The sequence below is a fragment of the Thermobia domestica genome, chromosome 3 (genome assembly GCF_964235325.1).
Source record: "Thermobia domestica chromosome 3, izTheDome1.hap1.1, whole genome shotgun sequence".
Lineage (NCBI taxonomy): Eukaryota > Metazoa > Arthropoda > Insecta > Zygentoma > Lepismatidae > Thermobia > Thermobia domestica.
In genome coordinates, this window is record NC_137456.1 from 87,965,685 (window position 1) to 87,982,731 (window position 17,047).

The window sequence follows — 17,047 nt, forward strand, 5'->3', positions numbered from 1 at the left end:
AGATTTAAATAGATATTTCAATTTATTCTAAATTTGAAACTTCCCTGGATAAAATACAGGACATACAGAGATAGGTACTATATGTAAAAGCTATTTTAATCTTAAAACCTTCTAACATTTACAGAAAGGAAGTCAGCCAGAAGGCACATTTATATTACTATTGCATTCACAAAAGTCAATCAATCACTGAACAGGAGTGGAATTAAATAACAAATTGAAGCATTTCATTTAAATTATGTATCAGGATTTTTTGTCTTTGTAAAACAGTTTCTACGTATTGCATCGCATTTTTGGCAGTCTAGGAAAGTATTATATATTTTACTGTTTTACGCAGACATAAAATAAAAATATATCAAAGAAAGACGCAATGCCAATTATATTGGAACTGAGAATTGGAATTGTGCAGTCTACCAAATGAACCTCTAGTTTTATGACAAAACAAAAATTAATTTCACACACATGTTCATCTCCTACGTTACGTTGTAGCCAAATGCCAATTGAACCCAGTTCCTCTTCCCCGTTTTTCTTACCCCAATAAACCAAATAGTACTTTTTTCATTTTCAATGAAAAACAAGAGGACTTAGCAAAAAGGATATTTATTGTTCAATGCTATGATACAACATAACAGAAGACCAGTAAAAAGGGTACTACTGGAGTCTAGTGTTACTGCTAGCGCCCTAGCTTCCGAAAAGGAAATTAAAATCTTGCATGTCGAAAGTGAATTCAGGTGCTTTAATACCAAGATGAAATAAAATGGCAAAAAGCAGAAAGTAATGTAACATGAGCCTCGGTTTTACCACAAGATTTCAGTAGGGACAATCCCGTTTTAGAGTAGTGTCCCAGCCGTCCCGTCAGTAGACAGAAAAATGTAGTATTTTCATCCTGTTTTATGCAAGTGAAAGAAATAACAAATCCAATGCCTTTACTCCTTGCAAAGATATTAATAATTAATAATAACGAAGAGGTAAGAATTGAATTGAAATTCCCTACATTAAACATGATCTATAGTTTGCAATATTGCTCGAAAGGCAGCAGAGGTTTTAGCAGTTGTTTGCTTGTTGAATAAACTTCAATGTGTCTTTTCTATTTCGTAAGTATCGAATGACTTGATCCAATGTAATATCAAGCATTCGAGCTAGAGCAAAGACTCTTTAGACTAAGGGAGGGCTGATTACGGCAAGTGAATGATGATGAAAGAATTGGTGGAATGAAATGTGAGAAGAACCGGGAGTACCCCGAGAGAACCACGGACACGGTCCACCACAAACTTACTTGGAATTACGTGAGAACCTTTATCGTAAAGGAAAGATAATTGTATACTATTCTTTGTTGTAAAAATAGCTCACTTCAGAAGTAAATTACGATCATGATCATTGATGCATTGCATTTTGCGATCTAATTTGTCGTCTGCATTTAATTTCTATGATTCTGTGTAGCAAATTGCGATGCGATACAGAATTTTAAAGAATTTATATATATCGTGAGAGAATTCCTTATTGCGTTTAACGAACCACAAGCGCTTATGATGATTTCTTGCTTGCTACGAAACTTCCCCTTGTAATGTTATGTAATTGAACAGGGTTCGCTGGTTTAAACCAGCTGTTTAAAAAAATAAAAAAAAAACTGGTATAAACCAAAAAAAAAAAAAAAAACGAAAAATGTTCATAAAAGCGTAAGTGTTCGTAAAATATTGATGGACACACATTTGTGGGTTATCACGTTTCACTCCCGTATATTATTCGTATTATATATAGACCTAAATTCCCCATTCATTACTCAAAGATATTATGCTATTGTTTACCCATTCGGCTAAGACCTCTAGTTGGTAGAGTGCCAAGGAAAGTCTATCTTAATGAAAGGAATGGACTGCAAAAGAAAAAGAAAAGGAAGGAAGGCGTTGGTTATTCGGGTCGGCGGTAAAGGTATTGTTTGCAGTGTTACCAACCCGGCGGAGTAAATCTATACCTGATAAGATTTTTATAAATAATAATATGAGAATGAAATCAAAGTGGGCTTACAGCACTGAAAGGACGATAACCGATTATTATTGTCCGTAGGGCATGACTGGGAATCTACGGTGCAAGATTTAAAAAAAAAAAAATCCAAAATTTGGAGGAGGGGATAAGCACAATACTTTGCCTTCACTGGTTGACGGTATTGGCTCCATTATAATAAAATAACAAAACGACGCGCGTACACACACAGGCGCGACAAAACGACGCGCGTACGCAAGCGTAACCACGAAACAGATAAGAAAAAGAACTAGAAAAATACAGTAAACTGCAACACACAAGCGTATGTACTGTAGAGAAAGACAATAACTGAAGTTCTCCCGCGGGTTGTTGGCGCGATCAACCGAATGTCGAAGCCCCTAAAACACAATGCTGGCTGCATTTAAAATGCGCGCGCTCTGTTCAGTGCGTGACATCATCACCTGACTAGAATGTATTGCTGACCTGGGACCAATTTATATATATAGTTGGTATAACAATCGTCGTGTGCTGGTAAATGGATTTTTCTCAATGGTGTGCGGTATGACCACAAGATTCTGGTACCCTGGAGCGGAAGGGCCTTGGCTGATCCTGACAGTTTTACAACGTGTACGAAATTTCTGGAACCAAAGAGTTGTTGTGCTCTGCTGTCCTGTGGTTCAATGCACCTTCCGCATGACAAATGCTTCGGATTGCTGCCGTAGAGTTATGCCCAAGATTGAAATCATACAGTAACAGCTCACGTATTAAACGTTGTTGAGCACTCATCGTCAGTGCTATTAAAAACTGACAAAAGATACTAACGGACTGGTGACTTCCATGTTAAACAGCCCATTTGCCAAATTATCTCTTAGCCGTTTGACGCTGTATTTATAGTAGATCACGGTGTATACACGCAGCTGCTGTTTGGATTGTGAGACTATTGCAAGACTTATGACTTTGTACATCACACTACAGAACATGCTCAAAGATGCAAAGACACGTTGTTTCAATTGCATATATCAAGAGAAATTTCAACATCATTTCCTAAAATGAACTTCTACGGTAATTCCAAACCCCTCTGTTTGCAAATTTTCGATTCCTGAATTAATCTTATTTACAGTATGGACAGTTTAAAAATGTTCTGAACTTAACTTGACTTGAAAGTTATATTAAATAATAACATTTACTCTCACGTCTCGCAAGTCAAGTGACACTTCTAAGTAATTCTTTCTTCAAAAGGAATACTCGGGAAAAACATAGCAATGTGATTTACTTCGAAAACAATAGTCACCATAGTGAACTTTTTCTAAAAGCTTTGTGAAATAATAATAATAATAAATAAAAGAACAATGATACCCCCAGTAATATACACAGCATTTGTAAGGCTTATCTTACCTATATGCTGAACTTTCCAGTTAGGTTATTCTGAATATCCCGCGATAAAATTCGCACCAATTTACAATAAATAAATAAAATAACGGTTAAACAAAAAGCAATGTTATAATTCGTAGGGTAGTCATCTAAAATATAAGAAGAATTTTGGACATCTCTCTTCAGCTGAATGAATATAAAACTGCATATCCAGCTGAGAAAAGATAAAAAAAAAAAAAAAAAAAAAAAACTCACACCAGTTTATTTCATAATACTTGCTACCTTGCTACGCCCTATGCCATTATTCTTCAGATTAGTCCTGTTAAAATTCGAGTAATTAAAGAATAATAGATGCATTAAATATATGTTATTCGAACAATTCTTTGAATATTGAAAACGAATATTCGGATAGTCGAATAATTTTAACAGCACTACTCCAGGAATTACTACTTTTTTTCGATTTACCGCTGAGCTCCTCCGTGGCTAAGCGGTTAGCGTAGGCGCCTTTGGCGCGGGAGACCCGGGTTTGATTCCCGGCGGAAGCTCATGTGGTTCGAATTCCACGTTAATCAGTAGCTCCACGTCTCACAAAGCCTCGCTGCTGAAAAGGGACGTTAAACTCAAAATCAACTCAACTCAACTCGATTTACCGCTGTTCCGTTGAAAAATTGTACGAATTATATTGCTTTTCACCTATATTCATCACCATTAAAAAAAATACATAAGTAGAAACTACACAGTCTAACGCTCCTTTGCACATCCTGCAAACTTCATTCTCTCAGTTTGGCCTAATACAGGGGTGGCCCAATATTACACAGTACACTACGTCTCATTTTTTCTGTTCAAGTCTTGAATGCAGTACTTAAGACCAAATGAACCATGTTTCTCTTTATCTGTCCGCTACAAAGAAATGAGAACAAGGCAGAATTTGTTTCAAGAAGAGGAAAAAAGAAAGAAATAGTCGTCTACTTTTAGCTAAGTAAAAAGGTTTCATAGTCACTGTGCGTTAAGCAGTCCTGATTGCAATACGAAGTGGTAACAAACGGTTTTGAAATTAGTAAATGAAATGAAATCTTTGAGTTTTACGTCCCACGATTATGCCGGTTAGGCTAAAGGAGACGGTGATGATGAGAGATGAGTGAAGTGGTGAAATGAAGAAAGTGGGAGGAAACGGGAGAACCCCGAGAAAACCTACGAGCACGGTGTTTGTCCACCACAAAGTTCACTTGGCGGGAGCTGGGATCGAACCCGGGACCCCAAGCGCCAGAAGTGAACGCTCTACCACTGAGCCACCGCGCCCCCAGGTTTTGAAATTAGTATAACAAAGAACAGCCGCACAATGATACACTTACAGCTGCCGATAATAATGTTCTCCCGTTTTTCTGTTGTGTCATTTGAGATACTGTAACAATCTGAACATGCATGTCTGCGATATCAGTACAAACTGGAAACTACATTGAGTAGCTAAAATAAATTCTACGACAAACAGGCATTCGGGAAGTTCATGTTAATGAAGCAAGAAGTTATGCGAGGAGTTCTGAGTGCAATCCCTTCTTTTCGAACAATAGAACATCAACTAAAGATGGGCGGGAAGTCATGGCAACAGTCCACGAGATAACCCCTGAACAGTTTGCAAAATTACGGAAATCGCGTATGAAGATAGTCGAAGAAGTATTTAGGATTTGACGCATAATATCAAAGGTGTAGCAATGGGGAAACAAACGGAATGGGAAAAGAAAACGTTTTGGTTTCTTTTAGTATGTAAAAAGACCTCGAAAGTGTCATCTTTCAATGTCTGAAACAGATCCCCCAAAAAGATTCGACGCTTTTGATAGAAGATACAAAAGCTCCAACGGTGTATCCATGTGGTCGAGAGTTGTGTTGAAAAGTTACAAAAATATATAACCGGAAAATTGAAAACCGTGAGAGTTATGTGAAAATGGTACACTGCAATTTTATGCTCCAGCTGGTTCAAAGGAATACTTCAGACTGCTAAAACTTATGTCTATATTAACTGTAAGTTTATTTTTTTTAACAACATATTATCCTCAGCTTACTCATCTACAACTTTTTTTTAGTGAAATGCTTAATGCTTTCCCTTAACCTCCTGTCATGCAGTAAACAAGTAAGCGAAATAATGTGTACCTTTCGCAATTTAAATATGAAGGTACTCGCACATAACACTTAATACACACACAAAAAAAACATACATGCTACACAAAATGGTATCACAAACGAAACCAAAAACACTGACTTGGAAAATATAAAGAGTGCGATTTATAGCGACATTTACAAAACTACTGAATACCTTGTAAGTAGCTGATTATACTAGAAAGGAAAGAAAACAAATGTTAGTAATAATCAACACACATGATTATACATATAAGAGACAGAACATAACATTCATAGAAGGAAAAATCTTAGAATTATACCAAGTAAGAAAGAAGCCTTGCTTCTTACTTGAATTAAGGCCTAGACTCACTTTAAAAATTACTTTGTTGGAAATATAGGATCTAGTGATGAGCGAGTATATATACACATCAATGTGGCACATCTGGACCACCTGTGCAGTTACTTCCAAAAACAATCCAATGGTTATCCACGTCAGGTTCGTTATTAGTTCTACGAAGTTTGTCTAATGTTTTGTCCAGTATGCTTATATATACAACTATTTGAGTATTTGTTATTTAAAAAAAAAAAAAATGGAAAAAGAACTCAGTCATATAATTTAACTGGGATAAGTTACATACAATGAATAGCATATAGTAAAAAAATTAATGCAATAGGGTGATCCAGTTGTTTTACCTCCGGTATAACCCTAGTTTGATTTTCAATAACATGAACTATCGGTGAATTCTATCGCTACTGGACTGAAAAGTTTCTTCACAAACAGTAAAACTCACCACATCTGGTGCGTATCAACACAAATTAGAATCCATAACTCCTTATTGTATATGAGGTTATTAGAAATTACTGCCTACATACACCATTCAAAGATGGAGCAGCAATGATGTGAAAACAGTGTAAGGTGTGTATTGAACTCAGGATATTAGGTACCGAATAAAAACAGGATTGCCAAGATTTGGAAATTATTTACATATAAAATGTATTATATAAGAAAGGAAGATTATTGCCTATTGACTTACCGAGATGCTATAGGATACATATTGAATAATGTAAAGAACCTTAAGACTTCATTATTATAAACATCATTTTAACACTAACGAGTGTTGAAATAACATAATAATAAGTCTTAAGTACAGTGAAACCTGTCAACTTGGCCACCTGTCTATCTTGGAAGTTGGCCACACTGAAGCAATGTTTATCCTATGACGAGAATGATAAATTTACCTGCGTATCTTGGCCACGCAAAATATCGTTTTTGACACTTTTCTTAACTCTTTCGTATTCCCATATGAGAGGCACATGTTTTGTATTTGTCACTGGACACAAAGAAGCATAAATTCGCACGATTTGTTCTTCGAGATCAATGGCCAGAACACTACCCTCAAGGGGTGGTGAAGGAAGATGTAAATAAGAAAAAAGCACGTATAGGAATTCAGGAAATGGTTGTAGGTACTTGTTTACTTTGTCTGTTTTGGTAAAACCATTAGCTATATCAGCTCTTCTCATCAGTGGGGAGCTTTAGTAATTCCGGAAAATTCTCAAGGTTAAAACTAACCATCTCAATTGGCAACTATTGGGGCACCTGTCGGCTTATCAAAAGATAGCGGAGTTTTTGAGATATAAATTCCCTCAAGATTTTCTCAAAACATCTTTTGCTCCGAGGGAAACACTTCTAGCTCATTAACAAGAGGTAGTTAACTACAATATTAGAATGTGCATATCTGCTAAAAAGAATAAAACAAATACGTCTAGAATGAACCACCATTCAGTAATAACTGAAAAAAAGTCATATAAATTGCATAGGAATTTCTCAACTTATAACTTAGCTTTTCTTGTTTTGAATCTGAATAACTCAGATATTGTGCTATAATATCAATTTCAATAAACTGCCCATATACGCTTCTATTTCATGGTTGTTTGTGTTATTGTGTTTTTAATCCGAATAATCCAATGTACCATTTTGTCGTGCCACTCCTTATTAAAATTTTACAATCAAGTAATACTAGAAATCCTATTCTAAAAATACACAAATCACACTTATTTACTGTAAGTTGGCCAATTTTCGATGGAACCGATGGTGGCCAACATAGACAGGTTTCACTGTATATACAAAAGTAAGGCATTCTTTTCATCAAATAACACTGTAGAAATAACAAATTGAAAATAATGCACAATACTATGTAATCCTCGGTAAGAAAAGCGTTGAACAAAATATATTTACACACTTCTGAATACGGTATCTATTAACTGTATAAGCGTACAGTAGCTTTATACTATCAGGGTTCAGGGTTCAACCTAAACTACATGATCTACCTAAACTACTTTTCTTTTTACGATTTTCACGATCAAAAAATTTATTAAAAAAAAAAAAAAAAAAAAAAAAAAAAAAAAAAACCTTTGGAAACAATTCCAAAGCATAGTTCTGTGTCTAAAATGACTTTTATTTTCTTTTGGTAATTCTTTTCTATTAATTTGAAAATTTTCTAGATTCTCAAGTTTTGAAAACGAAATTCACGAATTATTCCAGTTTGTTTCAGGGAATACAAAATCTACAAATTATTCACGGTTCCACGGTTGCGTGGGCATCCGGACCATGAACCAAGAGCATGTAATGTAAATAACAGATAATTTAAAACACGCAATAACTGATTTGTCTGATCTGACTTGTACATACCACAAGTACCAACTTTTAAGTTTTAAGTCTCAATAACAGAGAAAGGAATTACGATCGATAGAGACTGAATTTCGAGGTTTCCTTTTTATATTATTTCTAGGATCTAGGATGAAATGTCTTTTAAAATTTTGTATGAAGACTGGACTCTACAGGATCACCCACGTAAATGGTAAAAAATGTTATGGAAAAGTACTAACATAGAAAGACCCAACAACTTCCCATATTGTGAGGAATAAAGACTGGTATTCATGGAAGGAAATCAATAAACACACTAAACGCAAGGCAGTTCAATGGGAAACTTCCAGAACACTGGTCCAGCTTTATAAAACTAATGAAATATATTTTACGTATCTCGTTTTAGTTTCTTTTCGTTCCTTATTCTTTTCTGTGTCCTTTTCTTCCAGTTTTTGGAATTTTTTATCGTTCAAATAAATCATTACCGAAACTAAGAACACTGTACTTTAATCTTTGAACAGTCCACTATCATGTTTATTTATTTAACCACACTAGTCATACGTAGGTCTATCGTTTTATACATAAATCAATAATAATGTTTTAATTAATTATAATTTTGGATACAGTAAATGAAGTCTTTTGTTATTTCTTTGATGTTACGTTATTGCTCTTTATTTTATTCGAAATTCTATTTAGTTTCGTATTCGTATTCGGAGGCGATGTTGAATTGCTCATGGGCGGTAGATCTGGTATGTGATTATATTGACTGAATTTGTCGAAATATTTATATATTGTAATATATTGCTTTTCCCCTCTTCTGTTCGGTGTACATTTTATAGTTTCTTTTTAATGTTTTCTTTCGTGATTCTACTGTGTTTTGGTTTAAATAATGTTTTCTTGTGGCATACAGTGTGGTGTTCTTTGAAATTCATTTGTTCGCAATGGGTATGTTCTTTGCATTGTGTGGTTTTATTGATGTTCCTCGATACTTTTGTCTTTCAGGGCAAGCTGGGTGAATTATTCCAAAATAAATTATCCTAAATTATTAATTAACCAAATTTCCACTTGTATTGAAGGACTTCTTCTAGTAACATTTATTCTAAAATAATATACGTTTGGAGGATGGGGGCTCTGCAAGTGGTATTTTTTAGTTAATAGTCTGAAATAGTTTACTTTGTCGTAATTCACCTAACTCGACCTCTGAATGGTGGACCTATGTTCCAGAACCTTACCCAACTCAATACTATTATTATTCAATAAGAGACGCAGTAGATTTATTTACTCGTATGCAGCCGAAGTTACTGTACTGTAAATAACAGTAACTTCGAATAGCTCCTATCCTAGTGCCTATGGTACCCTAACGCTTTGTGGTGTTCCTCTCAGACTTCCAAGTGAGCAATATACCTAGCAACACTTGGAAAACTGGTTACAGATTTAAATGACATTTTGCTACCCAGTAATTCATGTCAAATCAACACAATCCGCAAACAAATTCTACTTTCCTTGTTAAGATTTTAATGAAATTTGATACAGTTCTTGTGCCACAGGAAAATGATAAATTCTGATATCTCAGGTTCATATGTGAACCAGTTTCGAAACTACAGGCCCCTAAATTAACCAAAATTCCACTTGCATTGAAGGATTTGGGCTCCCTGTGAAATTGTCGATTTGTAATATTGTGTTGATTTGAAATGGAATGGCTCTGCTGTTTATTAATGCATGAAGTATGAGTTTCCGTATTAAATCACATAGAGACGGAAAAAGTTGGCAACCTTAAGTACATCTGCACCGTATTGTAGAAAGTGAGTTGGCTGGAAAGGTCTAATAAGAAATCTATTTGTTCATCAAAACAGATTAAGTTAAGTTATCAAATACTAATTACTGTTGTGTTGGGAAACAGATTTTGCAAGAAAAAGGATAAGACCGACATACACAAAAAGGTGTTGTTTGAGTTATGTACTGATACAGTGGGGAAATGTGTTGGGAAACAGATTTTGCAAGAAAGAAAAAAAATGGATAAGATAATCTAATATGTACTAAAAAGAAGAACTATTAAAATGTTTTTTTGAAAAAACAACCTTGCCTAAGGGACAAGAGAAACTTCTTAACTATTAAAAACATAATTAAAGTGTGATAAACACGAGGAATATAAGGAGAATACAGGCTGGCAAAAAGGGGGGAGGACGGAAGTAGCCAAAGACGAGAGGAGAATTCAGAGTCATGTGGGTGAGAGGACACCTTATACTCATGTAAAACTTTTTCCTGTTTGTAAATCTCAGTTTTAAAAAATTCTAAGCTAAGTAAGGTCTCTTATGTAAAATATTTTGTAATTACAAAATTTACATCATTTCAATGTAATCTTTTTTTTTTTTTTTTTTTCATTTCTCAATAATCTCTTTCAATGTAAATAAAATCTGCTAACTTAAGTGATCCTTTCGGTTCTTTTACTTACTTCCATAAAAAAAAAAAAAAAAAAAAAGATAAAAACCAACGTATTTAAATTGACAGCGGCGGATACTCTTCACTACCAATATTATAAAATTATTTCATTTTATTAAACATGGCTAGCACGTGTACCTTTGATATACATGTACCTGGCTTCGATTCCTGAAAACATGATGTGATACTATATATTGGCAACGCCTTATTGTTATAATCTTCACAGGAACTGAAAAACAGTCCGAAGCTGACCAAAGTTGAAACAATGTGAAGTTTTTAAACAAAAGTGTTTCTAGTACAATGTCCCTGTAGCAGATGATGTACAAACTAAAAATACGAGTAAGAATTTAACTAACAGTGAAACTCAAATTTTGAAGAATAATATCCCCACACCTTCTATATGTCCTTTTATTGGCAGATGTTGATCTCCACTTAGAACAAGTACAGTTGAGAGACGCAACAAGAAATAACTGTTTAAAAATCAAATTCTTTCATCAATTATATCTTAATCCATTTAGTATCTCCCCCAACTCGTTTCATGGCTCCAGAACGAAGTACCTTGAATTTGTCTGAACTGTGACAAAAGTAGATAACGAGTGGTGTAGTCAATTCGACAAATTTATATAGGAGTTAAACTCCAAAGTTGGGCGTCCGTTTCCAGCAAAATTTTTAAAATTTACAGGAAAGATATGGATAATTTGATCGTTTGTGTGCTTGATAATGTATAAGAGTCTCGAAAAATCTGTTTATTTGTTATATATAAGCGGTTATAAACATGGGACTATACGGCGACCGGAGGGAACTACTTGGCGCAAGGTAACTGAACAGTTGCATTGTGGGAGAGAAACAAGCATTTATGTTATCAACATGGTGAATGTACAAGGGCAATGAACTAACAGTTTTAACATTTGTGAAGCAATACATTGATAACGAGCAAAATCTTTTAAAAGTTTGTGAAAAACACAGATTAATGAACCTAATAACAAATTGCATAAAGTGTGGAAAGGAGATAACAACGAAAGAAACGTGGCGAAAGCGGACGCCTAACTTCGGAATAAATGCCTTATATAGATATATGGTGGCCATTACAAGCAAGAATTGTAGTACTCCGTATCAGGGCGAAACTGGTGGGACCGTGCGTTTGCGAGTATGTAGGAAAAAAATGCGAAATTCCGTTGGGTATGCACAACTTTTATTCACGCGACAAATACGTACCAACCTGGGGTTAAGTACTGTATCGCCGTACCAATTTTAGGAAATTTACCAGGTCAATTGGAGAATTTATTTAAATTTGCTCACATCTCATATAGCCTCGCTGCTGAACGGGACGCTAAACTAAAATCAACTCAACTCAATTAAGTTTGTGACGAAGAATGAATGAAAGTCTGGTTAAAGGGAATAGTAAAAGTTAACAAAGTTGTTATATTCGTTCGTTGTTTTTGATGTAAGCGGCACTGTACGTGGAGGCGGATGGACTATTCCGCCGAGATTACATTTGTTATGATATAGTGGCGCGAAAGGAAGTGTCAAAATGGCTCGTGGCATAGATTGTAAAATGCACACAAAAATTTCAGCAAGTCTTTAATTTGCCCATTTCATGTCGAGAACAGAACTCAACCAACCCCTGCGGGGTTTCTAACCCGTTCCTACTACTACTACTTATAATATGAATCCATACAGTAAAACTGCACGCATAATGTAACGTAATCTAACGTAACTTAACGTAACCCAACCAAATATAACCGTATGCAGTACATTTTGATACTTTGATTTCGATTTTGAAATTGGTCCTGTGATACAGCACTAATGCCCCAACCTGTCCTAGCTCGTCATTACAAGCAGTAGTTCGACCGTGCTTGCATGTTGTTACAAGTACATTAATGTGGTTTTCCCAGGGTTTCATGTATGGGTGATGGTTAAGAAGAAACAGTTCTTGAAAAAAATAGGGCCACGGTATCTCCCTTTTTACCACGTATGGCATACTATAGGAAATAAATTTCGTGACAAGCACATTGTTTACTGTAAACATTACTGCAAGTAGTTAGAATTATCTATAGGCATACGAATTTCTCTAGCACTTGTAACAGTTTCACACTAGTAGCTTTACTCTTGCAAACAAAATTTCTCTATATCGTGTACAAATACTCCGCCGATAGAAATGAATATCAAGCAGAGTCCTTTCTAATATACACTCACTAATTTTAACCGTAAAATTATCACTTTTAAGATGAACGATTGTAAACATGCACCAAAATCGAACTTATGTTTACCGACAGAAAGAACACGTGCCATTGTTTATAAAAGTCTAATTGTATGTTGCACTTTCATGATTTGTAATTACATTAATTTTTGGTAATTTATTATATACAATATCAACAACAAAAATTATGCCTCTACTTTAAATAAATGACTATCTTACCAACTGATATTCTCTTCTTCTATCAAACGCTGTTTTAATGCCGCTATCTGCCCATAACCTTTTTAAGGCAGGGGCGTATTCCATGAACACTTTGGCATCTAACATCATATTGTTCTCGTACTGTAATATTTGTTTACCACACAAATCATTTCGGGAGTCTCCCCACGGTATTCTAAGCTTGTCTCTTGCATCCACTAACACTTTCATTCCTTTCACTATATTCTGATAAATAGTATATTGATACTCTTTCACAACCTCAGGTTCAAACTTCAGACCATGAATTATTCTCATTTGCTTCAGAAAAGTTGATTTTCCACTCTCACCTGCACCAAGTAGTAACAATTTCACTTGCCTTCTATATGCATGCTTATCTTTTTCTATCATTCTGTCAATTTGTTTACTTTTATATCTTTGTTCAATTTCTTCTGGGCTAAAATTAAATCTAAGGCAACACGCAGACGACCACATCACATTCGCCATCTTGCCTCTCCTCTCCGAGTCATCAGACAGTTCATTCGTGACGTCACCCAATGAAAACACTTGCTGTCTAGCCGACCGATGTTCGCCTGTTCCGTTCATCACCAAGGCAGCTGTCAAAAGGAGACTGCAGACATAAATTGGTTAACGAATTAAAAGCGTACAGGAACTTTCTTCAGCCTCTTTGCTCCGAGATATTTCATCAATTGAACTACAGCCACGACCTTTAAACTTGTCCAAGAGAAACGTAAACATCGAACTTTCGAGAAAAAAAAAATTTCTTGAAATTCTATAATGATTATTTCCATCAATCCAGTTTATCACTCGAAAGATTGTGAAGTACCCTGAAAATTTTCGAAAGTATTCAATTAGGATATGACATTATATTTTCACACATTGTTGTTATTATAACAAGTGAAAAATAAGAAATGATTAATGCTGCATCATAACTGCTGAGAAATACATAAGTGAATCATAAATTCCAACTGCAGAACCTCTTAATTGTGTAATGATGACTCAATAGCAATGACGATGCTAAAGAGGGAGTAAGGGGGCCAAATGCATCGTCCCCTCGACTATTCTCCTGAGATGTAATATAGGCCAAGTAAAATAAAACTATTATTTTCAACATGCAAAATAATATATGATCCCCAAAATTGTATCTGCCTTTCACTTGCTTCTCCTTACAGAAAAGTAAAGCTGGCGTCTTCACTGTTCAAGTTTGCAGTCAGTTTGGTATATATATATATATATATATATATATATATATATATATATATATATATATATATATATATATATATATATATATATATATATATATATATATATATATTTAACATAGACAGACTCATGGAAGAGAAGGTTGTTCCCCCAGCGGCACCAGTGCTGCAAAATCCCGGATAAGAAAGAGAGAACCTAGAATCTTTCACCTTATATCATTTTTGATTTTGAGAAAAATTAAAAATGAAATCTTTGAGTTTTACATCCCACGCTTATGCCGGCTAGGCTAAAGGAGATGGTGATGATGAGAAATGAATGAATGGTGGAATGAAGAAAGTGAGAACCTCGAAAAACCCATGCACACTGTGTTTGTCTATCACAAAGTTCACTTGACGCGAGCTGGAATCGAACCAAGGACCCAATGCACCAGAGGTGAACGCTCTACCACTGAGCCACCGCGGCCCGCTGACTTGATTTTGAGTTTAGCGTCCCTTTCAGCAATTAGGCTATATGAGACAAGGACGTGTAATCCGAATCACATGAGCTCCCGCCGGGGATCGAACCCGGGTCTCCCACGCAACGGCGCACGCTAACCGTTTGGCCATGAAGGAGCTCTCCACCCCCCAAGAGTTCGTCCTGGATCCACCCCTGATCTTAAGTGGGGCCAATTGAGCCTTCACCTCATAATACTTTCACAATAAAGATAAATTGCCATATCCCTTCACAACTAAAACCATATAGAATATAAACTTCGTTTTGTAAAATTAGTATTAAAATGTGAAGTAAAATACCATAGGCAAATTGATTACTAATAATTTCTTTGTGAAATATATTGTTGTTGAATTGCCTTTTTAAAACATTTTGTAGGTTGAAGCTTAAAATATATAAAGCGATAATCGTGTCTGCTGTCCTGTATTGGTTGCGATACACGGTTCCTGACACGAATATTCGGACCTAAGAGGAACGGGAATGGGGAATGGCGGAAACTTCATAACAAGGAAGTGCATAATTTATAGTGTTTACCAAACATTGTTGGGTTCATCAAGTCTAGGAGGCTCAGGTGGGTAGGTCATGTAGCCAGAATTAAAGAAAGCAGGAAAGCTTTCAAAATTTTAACTGGAATCCCATCGGAAAACGACCATTAGGAAGACCTTGGCGCAGATGGGAGGATAATATTAAGAATGATCCCGCAGAAACAGGAATACAAAGTAGAAACTGGATCCAATTGGCTAAGACAAGTCAATGGAGAGCTTTTGTGAACGCAGCATTGAACCTCCGTTTCCATAGGCCATACAGTTAGTTTTGTAACCACCTAGCGCACTTGAGTAAGACTGTGGAAATCCATCCTTCAATATACAGCTAAATATCGTATTTTGAGTTGAGTTGCTATGTGTGTCCTTATGGAACGCCGAGGTTATGAAGAATGAGACCTACTACTAACATGGATCCAGAACCACAATCTTGAAAATGAAATGAAATATTTCAGTTTAACGTCCCACATTATGCCCTGTTAGACTAGGGAAGACGGATGGTTAATGCAAGTGAATGATGATGGAAGAATTTGTAAAGTGATAATGTGGGAGGAAACAGAAAGGGGATGCGGCACAGGATCGACACGGCACAGGATCGACACGGCATACGACCGACAATTCAGCTCAGAAACCTGTTTCGGTCCTGTGCCGTGTCGATCCTGTGCCGTTTCGGTCCTATGCCGTGTCGATCCTATGCCGTGTCGATCCTGTGCCGTTTTGCTCTCACGCCGCTGCTCTGAAATAATTTAACTTTTAATCATGTGCCTAAAAAAATAATATTTTTATTATCTGTTTAATCTTTGCTCTTACAAATTATAAACTGCTGTCGATTCTATGCCTGTGCAAGTTATATGCATAGAATACGTACGATCGAAACGGCATAGAGCCGACACGGCATAGGAACGAAACGGCACAGGATCGACACGGCACAGGATCGACACGGCATAGGAACGAAACGGCACAGGATCGACACGGCACAGGATCGACACGGCACAGGATCGACACGGCATAGGACCGAAACGACGCACGATCATCCCCACTGCGTAGTATCGATAAAACCAAATATTTATTTCTCATAAAAGCATCAGAGACCTGTCAATTGATTTTAAAATATAAGAATTATAAGATATTTACTATATGAATATTAATAATTGTGAGTGACAAAAGAATGATAGTGCTAAATGGACAAAATATAATTTCTTGTGTGCTTGGTCAAAAGCATTTCTATATGTATGGAATACTTATATTTATTATTATTATTATTATTATTATTATTATTATTATTATTATTATTATTATTATTATTATTATTATTATTATTATTATTATTATTATTATTATTACGTTTTAACTCGTTTTGAAATCATGGCCTGATTCCACTAGAAAGCGAAAGCCATGAGAAATGTAAGCTAAGTAGTAATATGGAATACTTTTAATGTTGCTCACTAGAGGAAACATGCTCGCATGTCTTCTCGTCTCGATATCGAGACCACAAGAGACTTTTTTAATAAGAAGCTCAGTTGGGAAGTAATAACTGAGCCGATGGCTCGAGCCGGTTCGCTTGGGGTGAACCATCGGCTCGAGCTGGCTTGGTTGGATGAACCATCTGCTCGGTTCGGCTCATCTGGGCCGAAGGCTCTTGCTGACACGGTTCGGTGAGCTGTTGGCTCGGCTCACTTCTCGGTTCGGGTCCATAGTGAGTGAGCTGTGAGCCCAGCTGCTCAAGTTGTTTACAATTGTAAACCCGGGCCGAACAGTTTTGAAGATATTTGGCCAGTGCCCTATAACTTTTAACAATGTTTGGCTCGAGCCCGAATACTCAACCTAAACCCTCAACCCAAATTCACAAGCTCGTGA

General features: G+C 35.9%; 1 protein-coding gene across 1 annotated transcript in view; it reads right to left on the reverse strand.

Annotated features, from left to right (window-relative positions):
- cta (Guanine nucleotide-binding protein subunit alpha cta) overlaps positions 1-13,831 on the reverse strand; it is a 39,374-nt gene extending 25,543 nt beyond the window's left edge. The window contains exon 1 of the mRNA XM_081751257.1: positions 12,960-13,831. Within this exon, the coding sequence (XP_081607383.1) occupies positions 12,960-13,538 (579 nt within the window). The 5' untranslated portion in view covers positions 13,539-13,831. The remainder of the gene's footprint in view (positions 1-12,959) is intronic.
- Between the last annotated feature and the right edge of the window lie 3,216 nt (positions 13,832-17,047).